A 20,746-nucleotide genomic window follows, 5' to 3' on the forward strand; every position below is an offset into this window, starting at 1 on the left:
TTCGTCTACAATGTGCAGACTTTTTCAGTGCTTTTTGCTAACACTCGTACAAAAGTAGGTACTACTAATATGACTCAATTCTAGAGCTTTGAGATCAGAGGGAAATTCCAAATTTTCTTTAGATGAAGAGTTCCAAAATTTCATGAGGTTCCCAAGAGGGTTGATGCAAAAGTACCAGGTTTTGAAAGTAACTAAACTACCGAAGTTCCTTGGAGCTCCCAGTGCTGAAAATTCGTTTTCAATGTTCCAAAAGTACCGCTTTTTTTAGTGATTTTTAGCCACTGAAAAATTCGTTTTAAAAAAAAGTTCAGTCGAGATAGCTTAAAAGATGTGCAATATTTGTACGCTGGTAAAATCTTCGCGTCAGTAACAGTTTACTTTGTGAAGTAAGGGGCACGGTAGCCCAAAAATGTGAAAGATAAAGTTTGTTTGAGTTTAAATAAATCCCAGATCCTATTAAGGACATCGTCATCAACGTCAGCCGTGACTGGCTTTGAATGATTGTAATAACAACGCGATCGTAACTTGTATGATGTAATATGAGAGGCTTGGTGGCCTTAGAGCCACCATTTTTGCTTACTGAGTAGAACATCTTGAATTTAATTTCAAGCTCCTCCACATTCAAGATTGGTTTGTCTAGTGGCAAACGTTTTTGCTTACTGACCAGAAGACCGTAGGTTCAATCCCAAGCTCCATTGCGTTATAGGATCGTTAGGATATCAATACAGCTTATCGTTTACCAAAACGAATCCTGCTGCAAACCCAACCCTTTTATCTAACATCCCAGTTAATTCTCGTGGAAGTGCAGAGGCTTTCAACATAGCGGGTATCACGCCAACACATTCCTACCCTTTCCTTTCTTGGCCTGCGTTCGAGTGCGGCCGGCGCTAGTATTGCCTAGTTTGAGATCACCAGTTTTTACATATTGAGGATGAATGCTAGTCCCAAGCACCGTCTATTGGTTCTCTGCGTAATTACAGTTTATCTGGCTATAAAAGAGTAGCATCCGCGGGTGGTCAATCATGCTCATGCTCATTGAGGTGATTCTTAGCCACTTTTGGGTTAATTCATCACCACAAAAGTTCTAGATATTTTACGTGTTCCGACCAACAATACAATGAGTAGGATTCCCCTCTTATATTAATGCTATAATATAAATATAGAGCTTCACTGAAATAGTTGAAAACGTAAACCCGCTGGTGACAAAATCGTCGTTTTACCCGTGTAAATTTGAACTGTTTAAGTAGTGTTTTGTGTTATAGAGTGCGAGTTCGTTTGGTGTACCTCTGTGAAGTGTAGGATTTCGTGTAGCTTTGTGGATAAGTTGAGAAATTGTAGATTAAAAGTGTCGTCCCGTGGAACAGTGGTGTCAATCTTCATTTTATTTACATTTTTTGTTTTGTATCTGTCGCTGCACTACTGCTACCGTACTTAGCGTACCAAATCGTCAGTATCTCTTGTTGCATTACACTCTGCTACCGTACTTTTGTGTATTGAATAGTGTTTCTACGTCTGATTGCCTCGTTTCGCGCATCGGAAATTTGCTATAGTTTTTCGTTACGTGGTAGTCTTTGTTGCGTGTATAAAGTTTGCGTCGCATTTTTTGTGATCATGGCTTGCAAGAAGTGCCAAAAAACCATTTCGGACTCCGAACGTATTGTTTGTCCCGGTTTTTGTGGTGACACATTTCACGTGATTTGTGCCAAAGTTGATCTCGAACTTCTCGATCAACTTGGATTGTACGAGAAGAATGTCTTCTGGATGTTCGATCACTGTGCGGCGCTTTTTTCAAACGGCCACTTCCGTAATATCGTGAGCCGTGACGTCAATCAGACTTCTGTGGCTCCAAACGCGGTTGATTCGATGAAAGAGGACATCGAGAAATTGAATTGGGCTGTTATTGCTCTTGCAGCCAAAGTGGAATCGAAGATCCCAGTCAGCTCAACTCCACGTTGGCCTAAAAATGACCGCTTTGATTCCGGTCGTGGCACCCCGAAACGTCGCCGTACTTCATCTAGCACTGACGACAAGCCCATACTGTGTGGTAAGAAAGCACCTATCGACTCGGTCAGAACCGTGGACCTGAACGATGATCTGGTGTGGGTTTACTTATCGGCGTTTCATCCCACTACTACGAACGATGAAATTTCATCTCTTTTTTTTTTTTTAATAATTCGTTTATTTTTCCAGGCTTATTTGATGTAGCTTTGCGGAGCCGATATTCATTGTTTAGATAACAAAATTACTTAAAACTAACGTTAGTAAAGCGGGGGCCGATTACTCGCGGCTATCTCGAGGTTAGGGGTAACAAATTGTAACAAATGGATGGCAGGGTAGGGATTGTGAACACAAGGTTTGGAGAGCAATGTGCTCTTGATCTCGAACTAGGCGACACTCTGATGAAAAAGACAAACATGGGGGTACACCGATGGGTAGCTAACAACTTGGGAGAACACAAGATGACACTAACTTCTAAATCCTCAAATCTATCCGTTTTAAAAACACATAAATTAAATTCAAATAGTCAAGATCTCGGCTCGCCAAGACATCTCTAACGGGTATCGCGGGTTGTTTTCCTCGGGCCCTGAGGGATGTGGATAACTCAGATCTGGCAACACGGTGTAAGGTACACGACCAAAAAATATGCTCGATATCGTGATAACCACTGCCACACGCACATAAATTGCTGCCTGAGAGCCCAATTCGATAGAAGTGCGAGTCTAATGAGCAGTGATTGGACATAAGCCTTGATATAACTCGTATAAAGTCGCGGCTCATGTCCAACCCTTTGAACCATGGTTTGTTAGACACCTGTGGGAGAATAGAATGTAACCATCTTCCCAATTCACCATCATTCCATTTTTGTTGCCAACTGATGAGGACTTGCTGGCGAACAATGGAGAAAAATTCGTTGAAGGCGATTTGTCGCTCAAAAATATCGCCTTCCATAGCGCCCACCTTAGCCAATGAGTCCGCTTTCTCATTACCCGGAATTGAGCAATGAGATGGGACCCAAGCTAAGGTGATAGTATAGGAGCAGTTAGATAAAGCACTCAGTTTAGATCGTATTTCAGGCAGGAAATACGAGGAGTGCTTCATCGGCCTCATTGAACGAATAGCCTCCAATGAGCTAAGACTATCCGTAAAAATGAAATAATGGTCAGAAGGTAGTGAGGCAATTCGCTCTACTGCGTAAAATATAGCTGCGAGTTCCGCAACGTATACGGAGCATGGTTTCTGCAGTTTATAGGAGGCGCTATGAAATTGATTAAATACACCAAATCCAGTGGAAGCATTTATGGTTGACCCATCTGTGAAAAATCTTTTATCGTTACTTACATGGTGGTACTTGATTGCAAAAATTGAGGGAACAACCATCGACCGATGGTGATCTGGTATTCCATGGATTTCTTGCATCATGGTCAGATCAAAATTTACAGAGGAACTATAGAAGGCTTGGAATAAATTTCATCTCTTGTCTCTAAGTGTTTGTGTCTGGAAACAGACGAGAAACCTCGGGTTGCCAAGTTGGTTCCCAGAGGAAAAGATCCGTCAACGTTAAACTACGTTTCCTTCAAAGTTGGCGTCAACCAAAACAAACGGGATGTTGCCCTTTCCTGCGATTCGTGGCCGGAGGGCATTCAGTTTCGTGAGTTCGATGATTCCCGGTCAAAGAAGGTGACCAAAATCACCCGTATTGCTCCAGCACAGTGACACCAGTTCCAGGATACTTCCTTTTCAATTACAAACGTGCTGTTGGGCGGATCTGGGACGCAACAACACAGCGCTTCGGAAGCCTCTGATCCCTCCGAACCAGTCGAGCTGTTTGTAGATCTAATCATCAGAAGTCGTCCTGGCCCTGGTTTTGGAATCGGTGACGAGGTCTTCCAGCCTGTACTTACAGGCAAGTATCGATACGTTCCAAAACCTTCTTTTTCTAAGCCACCTTCCGCTTCCAGCAGCGAATACTTAACGCAACCATCCGATCCAACCTCGCCTTCTGAAAACGACGTAGTAAGCTCGATGTCTTCTGAACTCTGGATGAACCAATCTGCTTTGCAACCGGGACGCATCGTGGAAAGCTTTATGGAAGCCCAACTCAGTCGTGCTAATTCCTGTCAGCGTTCATCATAGTCGTCCTGGCCCTGATTTTAGATGTGGATTGGGGGTCTTCCAACTTGCTAGAACAGGCGAGTACATAATTAATAGCGCAAATACGATGTCTGATGCCGATCCAAATTTCAGCACCTTGAATGCCGCCGAATCAACTCTCGTACCTCGGAGCCCGGAACGCGCCGTAGAAAGCCTCGTGGAAGCCCCTGCTCCCTCCGTCTCAGTTCTGCCATTTGCTGCCGCCGCTCACCATAGTCGTTCCGGACCTGTAGTCGGATGTGGAGAGGGGGTCTTCCAACCCAGTCACTATGGCGAGTATCCGCATGGTATTGTTAATGTTCATTCGCTGTCTGATGCTTCCGTGATTTCTAGGGAGAACAGACGTTCGATTGTAAGCCGCAAGCAGGACATCGTGATTTTCTTCCAAAACGCCGGCGGAATGAATTCTGATGTTGACGACTACCGGCTTGCTGTATCGGATCGTTGCTATGATGTGATTGTCCTATGCGAGACGTGGCTCGATTCGCGAACGCTTTCCAGCCAGGTGTTCGGATCCGATTATGAGGTTTTTCGTTGCGATCGGAATCCAAACAACAGCCGAAAATCTACTGGTGGTGGCGTTCTTGTGGCTGTCCGTTCCGGATTGGAGGCGAGAGCAATCGAAAATGAATCGTGGAACAGTGTGGAACAGGTTTGGACAGCCATTAAACTGGGCGATCGCACATTATTTTTGTGCGCATTGTACATGCCACCAGATCGAGTTCGTGATCTTGAACTCATCGAGACTCACTGTCAATCAGTCTTCACAGTAATGGAAAGAGCGACTCCAATTGCTGAGCTATTCATTTTTGGGGACTTTAACCTAGCAGGCGTTTCGTGGAGACCATCCCATAGCGGCTTCCTCTATCCAGATCCAGAACGTTCTGTATTTCATGCAGGAGCTATCGGCCTTCTCGATAACTATAGCGTAGCAACGCTTTCTCAAATTAACTACGTAGTCAACGAGAACAACCGTAGTTTGGACCTCTGCTTCGTGAGCACTCAGGACAATGCTCCGTTCATTTCCACAGCACCTTGTCCACTAGTTAAGCTTGTTCCGCACCACCCTCCTCTGATTGTCACTGTTGAGGACAATCTCGTTCGTGATTTCGATAGTCTTCCTGCTGCGGTTTCTTATGACTTTCGAAAGGCCGACCATCGAAGCATTGTAGATGTGTTGTCAAACATGGACTGGGAGAACATTCTCGATCATGACGACGTTGAGGCCGCTGCGCAAACTTTTTCTCATGTCTTGGCATATGTCATTGACAGACACGTCCCGAAAAGAATTCAACGCAAAGACTCTCACCCTCCCTGGCAGACGATTGAGCTGCGTAGGTTGAAGTCGATCAAGAGAGCAGCATTGAGAAGATTTACGAAGTATCGCACGCTTCCTCTGAAACATCACTACGTGAGGCTTAATCACGAGTATCAGCGAGCCAGTCGTCGATGCTTTCTGCGATTTCAACGAGGTATTCAGCGTAACCTTAAACTTCACCCGAAATCCTTCTGGAACTACGTGAACGAGCAACGCAGAGAATCTGGCCTCCCATCGTCAATGGAATTGAACAGTGAAGTCGCTTCCACTCCGCAGGATATTTGTTGCTTTTTTTCTGTCAATTTTGCCAGTGTGTTCACTGATGAGAGACTAAGTGACGACCATGTTTCCCTCGCAGCCAGGAACATCCAACTAAATGGTCAAACGCTGAGTGCAATTGATGTCAACGTTGAGATGATTTCTAACGCTGCAACGCAGCTCAAATCGTCCTTCAACCCTGGACCCGATGGAGTTCCGTCCGTGTTTTTGAAGAAACATATTGCTTGCTTGTTAACTCCACTTCACCGTCTATTCCGGATGTCTCTCTCCAGTGGTATATTTCCATCCTTCTGGAAATGTGCACACATGTTTCCTGTCCACAAAAAGGGAAGCAAACGAGCCGTGGATAACTATCGTGGAATTACATCGCTGAGTGCTGTTTCGAAACTATTCGAGCTTGTTATTATGGAACCGTTGCTCTCTCACAGCAAGCAGTATCTGAGTGCTGATCAACACGGGTTTACTGGTGGTCGCTCTACAACCACCAATCTGCTATGCCTCACATCCTACATTACCGATAGTATGACTGAACGGGTACAGACGGACATTATATATACCGATCTATCCGCGGCATTCGATAAGTTGAATCATGACATTGCGATTGCTAAACTTGACAGGCTTGGGGTGAGCGGTAATCTCTTGAGTTGGTTCCGTTCGTATCTTACTGGTCGCCAACTTATGGTTGCTATAGGAGATTGCAAATCAGCTAGCTTCTTTGCCACATCAGGTATACCGCAGGGAAGCCATCTGGGACCGTTGATTTTTCTACTCTACTTCAACGACGTGAACCTGGTTATCGAAGGACCTCGATTAGCATATGCAGACGACCTCAAAATATTTTTACGAATTTGCTCGATCGCTGACTGCCACAATCTTCAACATCAGCTTAATGTCTTTGCCAGTTGGTGTACTTTAAATCGAATGGTAGTGAACCCAGCAAAGTGCTCTGCCATAACGTTCTCACGAAAAAAGCAACCGATTGTATTCAGCTATGACCTGCTTGGAACGACACTCGAACGCGTGAATCAGGTGAAAGACCTGGGTGTGGTGTTGGATTCACAGCTAACATTCAGGCAACACGTTTCTTATGTCATCAATAAGTCGTCTAGGACTTTAGGATTCATCTTCAGGATAGCTAAGAATTTCACCGATGTCTACTGCTTAAAATCTCTTTACTGCTCCCTCGTACGATCGACGCTTGAGTATTGTTCTGCGGTTTGGAATCCGAATTACAACAATGGTGCCTAGAGAATCGAATCTGTTCAACGTCGCTTTCTTCGTTTTGCGCTTCGTAGACTGCCCTGGAGAGATCCGCTTCGGCTGCCCAGCTACGAGAGTCGCTGCCAACTGATAAACCTTGAACCTCTCCGGATTAGAAGGGACACCAACAGAGCTTTGATTATCACCGACACTCTACAGGGACGAATAGATTGTGAGGCTATCCTAAGGCAAATTGACCTAAACGTGCAACCCCGACCACTCCGTAACAACCTCATGCTGAGACTGCCACTGCGTCGCACGAACTACGCGGCATATGGTGCGATTTGCGGACTACAGCGTGTGTTCAATAGAGTCGCATCTGTATTCGACTTTCACCTCACACGTGATGCGCTTCGTCGGAGATTCTCATCTGTTTTCGCCGGGCGCAGTGACTGACAGAGAAAATTAGTGTATTTCCATTTATGTTTTTTTTTTACATTCTGACCATGTTGCTTTGTTTTTCTTTCTGTGATTATTTGACATGTAATTTTACTATTATTATTTTTATGATTAGTATTATTAACATCATTTGGGCTACAGCCAGCCTGTTGATGTATGGCAACAATAAACAATGCTCACGAAACCCAACCAGGAAAGTGAGATTCTATTAGAGATTTGTATGAAATTATGCATCCAATGATTCCAGTGCTCAGCTCTCAACGCAACTCTTTCAAGAGCGCCCATATTATATTATATTAGAGCAAAATATTACGCAATTCGATCCTCCCTTTTCGCAGGCGTCCGAAGATCGAAGGCGAATGCCACTTCGACTGGTTTCGTCTACTTACTACTTTCTGACGACTGTGCAGGGAAAGCAGCATATGCATGTGGATTTGTTAGTTAATTCGACGCTTTTGGACAATGCAGGACAATTACCAGTTTTCAAAAGTTTCTTGTTGAAAATCAACATCAATATCGATGCGTAGCCATATTTCTGATCGATTGGTGATAAAATTATTGCAATTGGACCAGGGGCAGCTGAGTTATTAACGTTCAAAATCTTTCTTAATTTGTTACATGTTCCATTTTCGGTTTTCTCAAAGTGTACCCCCATATAGAAATCAAAGACGTAGTCCTACGTCAAAATAACCTACCTTTGCACGGAATACACAAAACGATGTTTTCTGATTCACTAGGCACACTTCAACTACCGAATGTTACAAAATATTATATCAAAACAGTTAAAATCCGATAGCGAAATCTTACAGCAACTGCTGGCGCAACGCTGACCGACTTTGTTTTGTTGTTTATTTTGACAGTTTCAGGTAAGCATCATCCATAGGGTGGTTCGGAAAATAATTTATCGCAAGTAAATTTGCGCAAAATTAGTAAAAAAATTGCCTTATATCGCTAAATACAAAAGGTGTCCGTTATACCCGTATCACCCCAAGCTAAAATAAACTTTACAAAATTATTTGAAAAGCCTTCTGACGACACTATTACGGAATCTGTTCATGTGGGGAAACTCTACAAATTAATCTGCAATCGCATTCTCATTAACTAAGTTGCACAACTTCATAGGTGGTAGAAGTCCTAGATTATTGTTACGCTGGAATTCAGTATATTTTTATACACATTTGTAATAGAATCTTGTATCTTACATATTATCTTAATCTTCTAGAATAGTCGGTAGAAACGCATAGATGCGGTCAGCATCGCGTTAAGAAGTTTGTTTTAGATGGCAAAAGTATTCGAGGATTTTTGTAAACGGTAGAAGCCATGTAATGGAAAAATTAAATTAAAAGTTTCATAACGTTATATCCGTTTTAGACGGCTCAGGGATTATTGAAAACAAAATAGCGTTGACCCCAAAACCGACTTATTGACCACAAGAAGACCAAGTACCTTGCACAAAAAGCTGACCCCACACTGATTACACCGTAATCATCGTAATCATGTACAGATGATTCTCCAACCGCAATCTCCGCTCGAAACATGAAGTTTATGAAAAACGATGGATAACAGCGCGAAATCCCTAAATGCTATTTGCCTACCTACCTACCTATCAACATCACTCAATTGCCGTGGCAACGAGGTGTGATTTGGAAATTTCATTTCATGCCTCCGAGATCCGATTGTTCGCGCTGATCGATAATCGCACATTCGCCGCCAAATTATGATGGTGATTATGCGGCGTGTGGTTTCTGGTCCAAATCTAGGCTCACGGTTCAAGCATCATTAAATAATTGAGTCCAAAATATATATGTGATCTGCTTTTCTTCATTCGGTCCGCAAGTGGTTTTATAACACATATAAAATCCGAGCGATTCGTCGTCGTCGTCGTCGTCGGTCATGCGCCATAGGCTACACAAATTGGCACCAAGTGACCACGGACTAAAGCAGGTGGCTTGCATGCGGTACGAGTCATTTCATTGCCTGTGACGACGGTAATTGTTACCGATCATCGGCTGACCGCAGCCAACCAGAGAGACCTTCCGTGATCATAAATCATATAGCCTAATGCAGTTGCGGAATCGACTCATCTTCCCCCGGCAGACTCCTATAGCTTTATATGGGAAAAGTATGCTACTGCGACTAATTGTTGCGTCACAATCAAATCGCTCGGAGTGACATCATTTCGCAAATGGCCAACTGACTGACTGACTGACATACAGAAAACAAAATTGACCGGCTGGATCATGGAGATGATAAGTCCTCTCAACTTTGTGTTGTTTTGGTATTTTTATGGCCGACACTTTTTTTTTCTTTTCTTCAATCGTATTTTGCTAGCTTTTCAACATCTTTTTACGCTAAGTAAGACGGCTCTATGACGGCTTAGCTGCTGGCGGGGGATGGATTTTAATTACACCGTTTCACGACTTGGTGCTAAGAGCTACTTAGTCGAACTATGGAGGGAGAAAAGTGTGCGATCTGAGAGGCTGCAATTAGAAGATGGTCCTCTTCGACTGTCGATTGCTGTTACAACATGGTACTTTGATTATTGCTTTGGATAAATTTAATTTTCTCGTTTGGCGTTTTGTTTTGCTCTTGGTAATTGTTATTTTTTGCGTGAGATCTTACCGTTGCGTTGCGCTCTGCTAAGGGAAATGTTGTTGACGAAATGATTAATGGACCGAAATTGGCCATCAGCTTCTTTTTTTTACTTTTTGCGTGACTAGATGCTGCAATTGTGGGATTTGATCTTTATTCGAAGAGATGGCTTTTGCAAACGATTTACGAAAGTGAATGTCAATAATGGACAACATTTGTAGGTTGACGTGTCGAAGATGAAATTAATCTACGTTAATTGAATAATTTCAGATTTTACGATGAATTAGAGTTCGAAGGTGCTTGTAGAAAACATCAAAAGTTTCACCATAGTTAGGTAACTAAAGATTTTGCACGACAATCTAATGAAAAGGCTGTTAAGATGTTTACTACCACTCGAACTTTGAAATAAAACATTATTTTGAGATTTTTTCTTCTAGAACAACAAGAAAAGTAGACAACATTTGTGCGTTTCATAAAAAAATAAAAATTAGTTGGTCCAGTTTTGTGACATCGCTGGTAGAAAGTCACGCCAAAACTGCTTGACAAAGTGGTCAATTGATGTACAACATATTTAGAATATACTTTAAAAAACTATCAATGTTACCCCGTTTTACGGTACAGCCATTCCATAACAAAACGATATAGTGGTTCTCCACTATATCATATCACACTCCAAAACGATATAGTGGCCGGTGTTCCAGAATCAAACGAAGATCATCGAGCTCGTGACATACTGCGAACGACCACTATTCGCGTGGGCGACTGTTTCGAGACAGGGCTGCTATGTTGGCACTGGAACGGCGCTTGGCGAAGAATCAACCACTTCGAGAAAACGTACAGCAGCAAAGACAGGAGTGCCAGTTGAAGCAGTATGCGCATCTAGCGACCGAAGAGCAACTGGCCGAATCCGATCCGGCTACCGTGTGGTATCTTCTGTTGAACGTTGTGGAGAATCCACGCAAGCCCGGAAAAGTGCGTCTTGTGTGGGACGCCGCAGCAGCTGTCCGAGGTGTATCACTTAACTCGGAACTGCTGAAAGGTCCAGACATGTTGGCATCGCTCCTGTCGGTCTTCTGTCGCTTTCGGGAACGACGCTATGCTTTCGGTGGCGACATCAAAGAAATGTATCACAAATTCAAGATTAGGAAGGAGGACAAAAATGCGTAACGGTTCCTTTTTCGAGACGATCCGGCAGCTCCCGAGCCACAGGTCTACATCATGGATGTTGTGACTTTCGGGGCAACCTGATCGCCGTGCTCCGCACAGTTTATAAAAAAGAAATGAATGCAAGTGAATTAGCCAGCTAATACCCAGAAGCAGCAGCCGCAATTACGGACCGGCATTACGTAGACGACTACTACGACAGCGCAGATACTCTTGCGGAAGCGGTCAACCTGGCCAAAGAGGTGAAGTATGTTCACTCACGAGGTGGGTTCCATATTGTAACGCTGTGCGTTTGTTTTCAATTGAGTTGGCGGTAAAGATTGTGGAAAAGAATGGAATTTGTAAATATTAGGGATGAGTTGTATAAGTTGTAAATATTAGGTAACGTGTGTTGTCATATAGGTTGTAATCTTGTGCGAAGAAGCTGGTTTGTGTCTAAGCTATGTTTTACATTTAGCTTTGTATATACATTTGTAAGGTTTTATAGCAAGCTAGCGTTTTTTATGGAACAATAAATACGATGGCTAAAGAGGAGAATTGCTAAATACGCGAAAGAGATAGGATTCAAATGAACACATAAATAAGATGGCTCAGTGATTTAACGTGTGGTTTTTTTGTACGTTTAGTTTTGTACGTCTCGCTCCCATGACAGCGGCTTGAAGCTCCAGCCGTGGAATTGTCAGCTGCTTCTGCGGCGCCTCTTTCGTTCGACTAATCGGACTTCTCCTCTGACCACCGCCCGAAGATAAGCCACGCAACCGATTGCTTTCTCGCTAGCGTCGGTGAATACATAAAGCAGAACGTCATCAAGCTCATCCGAAGAAGCGTTCCCGAAGTACGCTCTTGGAATTCTGGCCGCTTCGATTTCCGACAGTAGTTTGATCCAGCACCTCCACTTGTCGAGTGATTCTTCGTCTATCCGTTCGTCCCATTCGCAACCGGTTCTCCACAAATCCTGCACCAGTATGAAACCAATGTGGCTGAGAACACTTCGTTTCGTAGGATGATCGTCTTCAGCCATTTTTGGAGGAACTGTGTACAAGCAGGCATCCCCTTTCGTGGCCCAGATTATCCCCAAGACTCTTTCGGAGATCGTACTCTTGTCTTTGAAGTGGACATTAGGATTGCTAATTTCTTCTTCCATCTCCCGTATGAATTCTTCCGAGTTACTCACCCAATTTCTGATATTGTAACCGTGCGGGAAACTTCCTGAGATAATTGTAAACACGGTGTTATAAGCGCCACTCTCACGAAGAGAGACCACCGGTCGTGTTAAACTTGCCAGACACTGTGAGACTAAATCTCAGAGGACTCCCGTACGGTACGATTCTCGAAGTACCTCAACGAATCAACCCGAATTTTCGCTAACGCCTGAGATCAAATGAACACTTTTATCCGCACTTCCTTTTATCACGAAAAACCTGCAACCCCGACAGGATCCAAAATGCTAAGCTCTATCAGCATAAAGGGTGATACGGTCAAAATTTGGTCAATATCAACTTGACGTATTTCTTTCAATTTTGCATTTAAAAAACCTGAACACCCCTCATTTTGAAGGTGTGTGTGTGTGTAGAATGTTGCTCCTATTTTGATTTTGGAATTCACTCTTCAGTTGTCAAAATGCCGTCCAAGCAAGAAGAGCAGCGTATCAAAATTTTGCTCGCGCATCGCGAAAATCCGAGCTACTCGCACGCAAAGTTGGCAAAATCGCTAAAAGTTGCCAAATCAACCGTTACAAATGTAATTAAAGTGTTTGGGGAACGTTTGTCGACAGCCAGGAAGTCTGGATCGGGGGGAAATCGAAAACCGGAAGCCGCTGAGACGACAAAGAGAGTTGCCTGCAGTTTCAAGCGAAACCCTAACCTCTCTCTCCGAGATGCCGCAAATAAGCTGGGTGTATCGTCTACAACCGTGCATCGAGCCAAAAAACGAGCCGGACTATCGACTTACAAGAAGGTAGTGACTCCAAATCGCGATGATAAACAAAATACGACGGCCAAAGCGCGATCCCGGAGGCTGTACACGACGATGCTGACGAAGTTTGACTGCGTGGTAATGGACGACGAAACCTACGTCAAAGCCGACTACAAGCAGCTTCCGGGACAGGAGTTTTATACGGCAAAAGGAAGGGGAAAGGTAGCAGATGTTTTCAAGCACATGAAACTGTCAAAGTTCGCAAAGAAATATCTGGTTTGGCAAGCCATCTGTACCTGTGGCTTGAAAAGCAGCATTTTCATAGCTTCCGGGACTGTCAACCAAGAAATTTACGTGAAGGAGTGTTTGAATAAACGTCTGCTGCCTTTCCTGAAGAAACACGGTTGTTCCGTACTGTTTTGGCCGGATTTGGCATCTTGCCATTACGGTAAAAAGGCCATGGAGTGGTACGCCGCCAACAACGTGCAGGTGGTTCCCAAGGACAAGAACCCTCCCAACACGCCAGAGCTCCACCCAATTGAGAAATACTGGGCTATTGTCAAGCGGAACCTAAAGAAGACCAAAAAAACTAAGGCCCGGCAATTCGGATTTGGAAAAGCGGATGCCTAACTGAATTTTATACTAATTGAACTTGAAAAAGAAATTTAATTTGATTTTTTAAATAAACGATTTCACCGATTTACACGCGTTTTCCCTTGATCAAATTTCGACCGTATCACCCTTTAAGTTTCTCGAATTCTAGAAAAAAAATCGCATCTAAGCAGAACTTCCCAAAACTTTTAAGAAATTTTGTGTGGCATTGTGATCTTCTCTGAATGTTATTTTTTTTAAGCTCACGGAACTTCAAAATCCTGATTGCTGAAGTTTACATTTATATCCTAAATTTCTAAGATCGTCTTTTGAAGTTCTTAGAAGTTCTTTTAATTCCGCAGATTTTTTCTGAAGTTGGCATATTTTCTGTAGGATGTTTTTTTTAATTCGTATATTTTCTATGATTTTTGCTAAATTTCTCTAATGTTTGCAAAGCTTTTCCGAAATTCTAGCTTCTAAAAAGTTCTCAGAAATATTCTATGAAATTTGCCTTCCTTCTTTTCACATAACTTTTCCTGAAGCTTGTATGTCTCGAACCTGTCGCCAAAATTCGAAATTACAGATCTTGAATGTTTTACCTAGATCTCAATTTTATGTTCTGCTTCCCATTTTTCACTAGTCGACCAACAGATCCATTTCGAACGATCGCGTTTGTCCTAGTAGTGTTCGATTTTTTAATGAACCGTAAAACATTTCTGGGACTTTGATGAATTATGAGAGCAGGTATCAGAATTATGGGACCCTACGTCCAAGGTCAAATTTTGTAAACAGATGATAAAATAATGTATTATTGAATTATTAGAGATGGTGGGTGGCATTCACTAGCCCTTGCCCATCCGAAACACTGGTCCTTACGACATAAGAGGCGCGGATGCTAGCCTCTTTACAGCAGCATGCAAAAGTAGCTGAGCTGCATACTTCTCCATCTATGTAAATAGCACCGCAGCTGACCTGCGAGTGCAATGAAATAAAAGGGATATCGACTTATAACCACTAGGGGAAACGCTCCTATAGTTGCGGAAACTATAGGAACCTAACGCTTCTAACGTACCGCAACTATAGGAGCGTTTACCCTACCTACTTCTCTCCCTTCCGCTCTGAAAAATATGCAATACCGTAAGACGTGGGCCAAAATTTAAAAATGATTATTGATTCAACTTGAATACACACAAAATCATAACTAGAATATGTTCCTTGAACAAGAGTTATTGACGTTTTTCTACTGAAAAATATGCCCTTTTCAAATTTTAATATCTAAATATTAATAGAAAAACAAATTAAGATTGAACAAATATAGCTAACCAAAGTCAGCTATGAGACAAAACATAGAATGTTGAATAATTCACTTTAGCAGTCATTTCCAAGCTTATGTTTCATGGAGATTTTTCATAACTTTGGGAGCCCTACCTACCCTAACAATATATGAAACCCGGAACCGAACACCCTGTATATGCAATTATTATACAATTAAATGGAAGATAACCTTTATTGCTGTTTTATTTATTTTTTTATATAAACCATAACGTGACAACGCTGCACCTGTTGAATACGAGATTTGTACAGTACAGGTTTAGATTTTTGACAAGAAACAATTTTAACTGTGCAGCTTTCAAACAAAATGTATAATTGGGAGCTTAATTATCTTATCACGCCCAGCGCAATATGACTGCAACTAGTTAACAAACGAAGAGTATGCTAAATTTGGATTAAGTTTAATTTCCGCATAGTAACTGCGAATAAAGTTAAACGGAACCGCTAATCCATCACATTTGTTCAAATTATAATTCACCGTTCTCCAAGCTTTGCATAATCTATGGTTCAATGATCAAAACCATTTACGATCTCAAACGTTTGGCTTATCAAAACAAAAAACAAAAACAACCATAATGACATGCACGCACACATGCAGATCCGCTTCCATCAACCGAAAATGAGCGTTTTTTAATTGACAGTGTAGTTGCATTTTCTTATCGCAAGGCAAAGCTGCAGTAGGCGCAGAAACAATTATCCATTCGTGGCACATTGCTGCCATCAACTTCCTTCCCATTGTTGCTGGCTCCGTACGAAATTAAGAAAGAAAGAGATAGAGAGAGAGAGCAATCGTGTGGGTGCCTGCAGCAGCTACAATGCATTTATATCCATATAGGGTATGCACAGCACATCTTATGATTGTTTATAATACTAATTTGCCTAATTTGGTTGATGGTGGATGGGAAAAATTGCGCAACATTTTTTCCTCCTTTAACTAAAGCAACTTATGCAAAATCATAAGCAAAGCATTTAATTGGAATGGTTTTTTGTTTGTTTTGCCGGTAGCTGATGAGCATTGCCAAAGTAGGGCCGGGGTGGAGCCGGAGATCCGATTCCGTCCAGATCCGATTGAATCATCTAATCATCGGTAGGGGTTCACTTTGATCCAATTAAAATTTTCTCGATTTAGCAACACTCGGCTTATCGTGTTACCATGGTGAAACATATCGACCAAAATGAAACAAACAAAAAAACTGAAGATTGCATTACGTCGACGACGATATCGAACATCAACTGGCCTGGCATCGATCCGTCCGGCTGATATTGAGAAAAGCTTTAATTTTACCACAGACACAGGCATCGCGTAACGCTCGATCCGCGTGCGTAATGTAGATCAATTTTTCTGCTCATCTTCTTCGCGGTTCATCATGCGGCTTTAGCGAGCGAGCAGGATGCAAATTTCATTATCTTAATCCACTGACTGATAGAAATCTGTACATGGATTATTTCGTCGATCCAGCAGAAGTACTATCATTATGGCAAACAGTCAATGGCTGCTACGATTTCAGGGAAATTGAACTTCCTTAGCAACAGAGTGGCACACAGCAACCACCGGGTAAGTGACCCATGGACTACTGAAATTGATTCGAAAAATTACAATCTCGCATTTCCTCTTTGTTACACAATATGGGTGGGTTGCTCAAAAAGTTGACTATCTACACTGACATCTACCAAAAACTAGTTTTGCACAATCTTCTGATAGGACATAAATCAACCGAAATCATTATCCATTTGCGAATGTTGACGTATCGTTTATGCAACTCCTCCTCGTAGCAGTCATTATGCACCTCCAACAAGGTTCATAAAAAAACGCCACCATACAACATTGTGACGACTTTCTAAAAGCGGCAATCTCCCAAGCACTGGGAATCTGAGACCCGAACAAGTTGCCTCAATTCTTATCCCATCAGTCCATCATACACAAACACAAAACATACACACACACACTTTACACATAATCGCCACAGCCATCGTCATGTGGGCACTATGATGTATACAAAATTACTCTTACTCACTTTGTGTAACAACAACGGCAACTACTAGACACACGGTAGCAACAATTCAATCAGATGTTATTTTCCCCGCGCTACAACTTTTAGCTCACCGCTCAGCTTCTTTTCTTCTTGCAAATTTAAAACCACGGGAAAGAAAATTACTTTTCACAGCTTGCGACCATTCTTTTCCCCACCCGGTTTCGCAATTTGGCCAAGGCCAACGGGTTCCCGTTAAATTTGCAAATCGGGTCCAGTAGGGCTCGGACTCTAGTTTTCGGCGTCGCGTTTCGATTTGCATTCCCACACGTTCACCTTTTGCTTTTACCATCCGTAATTGCATAACTGAACTGCATAAGAAGGTCTGGTCTTACCTTGTTGTACGAGCGGCGCGTTCGAAAGATGGGATGGGGTGCTCCTCCGGGAGGCTGCAGCGGGACTGCCGGCTCCGGTGTTACGGTTTGCACCGGGCGCGGCGGTTTCAGGGTGAGCTTCTTCAGCACGGTCACCCGTTTGTCGCACATCAACTGGACGTCGTCGATTCGCTGGAGGACCTGGAATGGGGGAAAATTGAGTTGGTTTAGTACTTTGGAAATGAAGCGGCGATCGATTGCAGGGCTGGTAGCGATCAATTGTCAAAGATAGTGATTTTAGTGACCATGACCAAGAAATAAGTGACCAAATAATGACTTATAGTTCTTTAACTATTTACTTAGGGGCAAGACGGCTGTACTCAGCGTTAATATTTTCACAGCGAGTAAATTTTAGTAACTCATATTTACTCAAAAGTGATCAAAGCAGTCTCATATTCATCCATAAATCAAAAATTAAATCAGTATAAACATACATTATCTGTCAGAGTGTCGGAGTGATCCTATCCGTATTTTATTTTGTATTGTTGCCTCAAATACTCATTAATCCGTGTGTATTTCTTTTCGGTGTGAATTTTTACTCTTTATGCGTGATCTCTACTATGGTGGGACAATAAAGTTGAAAATCAGAAAAAGATATTTCTGATATGATCCCGAGAAACGAACCCGTTATTTAGCGCGATTTATGATAGGTTGCCAAGGATGTTCAATTGTTAATTTTAGCATCTTCTATAAATAAGTTAAAATGAGTTGTGAATTCTAGTTTTAATTGTTCTGATAGAGCAGTAAATTTGTATATGTGACTAGACAATGATCTATTAGCAGATGCCCTTCATGGAAAACTGCAACTCTTTAATGATTATTGCCCTCCACAGTCTACCATCAAAAACTTCGGTTTTCATTCGTGGGCAATACGATCCTGGAATCACAAAGCCGTAGTCTTTAATGCCACGTGAAGTGAAACTTTTATGTAGCACTGAAACATTTTGAATCTTGTTGGTGGGTATGCAATCTGCCAAAATGTACACAATGGAATGCCTACCATGTGCATCACCAAGACGTTAAATTATGGTACAACTCCATGTTCACTTGAAAATCCATTAATTATCATCATCAACCAATAATAAGCATACACAGATTTTGCATGCTGCGACACAGGTTTTGTGGATGGCAATCCGGTATATAATGTTGTTGAATGATGGACGTAGATTTTCCTCGTCAAACGTCTTTGCTTCACAATCGTGGAATGCACACAAAATAAACAGGTTACTATGTCACCGTGCATTGAATATTGAGCAACTCGGAGTTACTCAGAGTTACTCAAAATTTACTCCAGTATGATCCATTATCAAAAGCTGTCTTACCCCTAGACTAATTATGTTTAATTACTTCATGCGATTTACGTAGTTGGAGCTTAACGTCAATATCAGACATAAAGGTGGAACGAATCGGCGATCATCCCTTTTGCCAGTGGTTGCGGGGGGCAATACCCATCACCATCCTTCATCAACGGATGAGTTTGGTGAAAGGGATGCTCGACCCGATTCTCGTACCTTCCTCCTTCTTTGTCCTTTGCTCGCTTTCTACTTTCTATATAGGATAATCGCTACAAATCGACAAACTGAAAGGAGTGTTGTCCCAACAGCTCTGGTCCTCACAAGTTCCTACCTCACGCTTCCACGGGTCAGCCGATGACAAAGACCGCCAGCAAAAGATGCTGGTAGCGTAGCCTGGGCAATGTCACCACGATAAAAACATGGATCCGGATCGTGGTGATAGCAAAGTGAGGAGGTGCGACCCTCGAGCGTCTGTTCACCATGGAGGTGCGGCTCAAACAGCGTCTGTCTCGGAGCGAGCGGCTGAATAAGAAATGCTGTATCACGTCAGCTACACCTAAGGTGGCAGCCCCACCAACATGATGTAGGTATCGCGACCCCGGTAAGGTAGCATACTGAAACCCCCAACATTACTCAGAAAAACGAAGAAAGAGAAAACAACGAACGGAATTTTCGGCAACCGACCCGGCAACGAAATAAGGACAATGAATGGAAACTCGGTACTTGGAATGTCAGAACCTTAAATGAACCTGGACGAGCGGGCCTTTTGGCTCGTGAACTGCAAAAAGTGAATGTGAGCGTAGCTGGAAGTACGGTGGCCTAGATCCGGAGAACGTGAATTCCGGGCGGTGGATCCCACCGCCAACACTTCCTTCAAGTATCATATCTATCACAGCGGTGGCGATAGGGCAGAACATGGAGTAGGGTTCATAGTGATCGGGAAGCAGATGAAGCGTGTTATGCGGTGGAGACCGGTAAGCGACCGCATCTGTGTATTAAGGATTCGGGGCAAATTCTTCAACTACAGCCTGATCAACATCTATGCGCCAACCAACGATAAATCCGATGACGTGAAGGACGCGTTTTATGACAGTCTCGATAAAACTTATGATGAGTGCCCAAAACACGACGTGAAGATTGTAATCGGAGATGCAAATGCGCAGGTCGGGAGGGAAGATTTCTTTCGTCCAATCATTGGTACAGAGAGCCTACATACAGTAACCAATGATAACGGCCTGAAACTGATAAACTTCGCCGCTGCTAGAGGTATGGCCATCAGTAGCACCTACTTTGCACGCAAGAATATCCGAAAGCACACCTGGAGACACCCAAATGGCGAAACTTGCACCCAGATCGATCACATGTTGGTGGATGGCCGGCACTTCTCAGATGTCATTGATGTAAGGACTTTTAGGGGGCCTAACATTGACTCAGATCATTATCTTGTTGTCTGCAAAATTCGGGCGCGTCTATCGACCGTTACGAATTCAACGAACCGGAGATCGATGCGTTTCAATATCCATCGCTTGTCAGTAGAAGGTGTTGCTGCAGAGTACCGCCAGAAGCTTGATGAGCGGATTAGCGAAATCAACGTGAACGAGGACCTCAACAATCTGTGGAACACAATCCACGGAGCGGTGAACACAACAGCACAAGAAGTGATAGGTACAGCTCAAAGACGACCACGTAATGGCTGGTTTGATGAGGAGTGCCAGAGGTTGACGGATGAGAAGAACGTTGCCAGAAGCCGGATGTTAGTGTCTGGTACCCGGCTGAACAGAGAGCGGTACAAGGTAGCAAGGGCAGCTGAGAAACGAACCCACCGCAGAAAGAAAAGGCAATACGAAGAACGCGTGATTGCTGAGGCGCAAGAAAGTATGGAACAGAACGATATGCGAAGGTTCTACGCGACTGTCAATGGTGTGCGGAGTAAAACAGCGCCATCTCCCGCCATGTGCAATGACCTTGAGGGGAATTTGCTGACAGATAAAACAATGGTGGCTGCCAGGTGGAAAGCACATTTTGAGACATTGTTGAATGGAGAGA

General features: G+C 43.0%; 2 protein-coding genes across 3 annotated transcripts in view; one reads left to right on the forward strand and one right to left on the reverse strand.

Moving 5' to 3' along the window:
- The window catches only part of LOC135706715 (guanine nucleotide exchange factor DBS), a 435,434-nt gene that overhangs the window by 274,947 nt on the left and 139,741 nt on the right, over positions 1-20,746 (reverse strand). For both annotated transcript variants that reach the window (XM_065228374.1, XM_065228382.1), the window contains one exon: positions 17,367-17,546. In XM_065228374.1, coding sequence (XP_065084446.1) covers positions 17,367-17,546 — 180 coding nt within the window. The remainder of the gene's footprint in view (positions 1-17,366; positions 17,547-20,746) is intronic.
- Positions 1-20,746, forward strand: part of Asap (ArfGAP domain of ASAP) — a 480,120-nt gene that overhangs the window by 31,656 nt on the left and 427,718 nt on the right. The window lies entirely within an intron of this gene.

Source organism: Ochlerotatus camptorhynchus, unplaced genomic scaffold, assembly GCF_037179485.1.
Source record: "Ochlerotatus camptorhynchus isolate MF236.1 unplaced genomic scaffold, CSIRO-AGI_Acam_v1.1 ptg000023l, whole genome shotgun sequence".
In the NCBI taxonomy this organism is placed as follows: Eukaryota; Metazoa; Arthropoda; class Insecta; order Diptera; family Culicidae; genus Ochlerotatus; species Ochlerotatus camptorhynchus.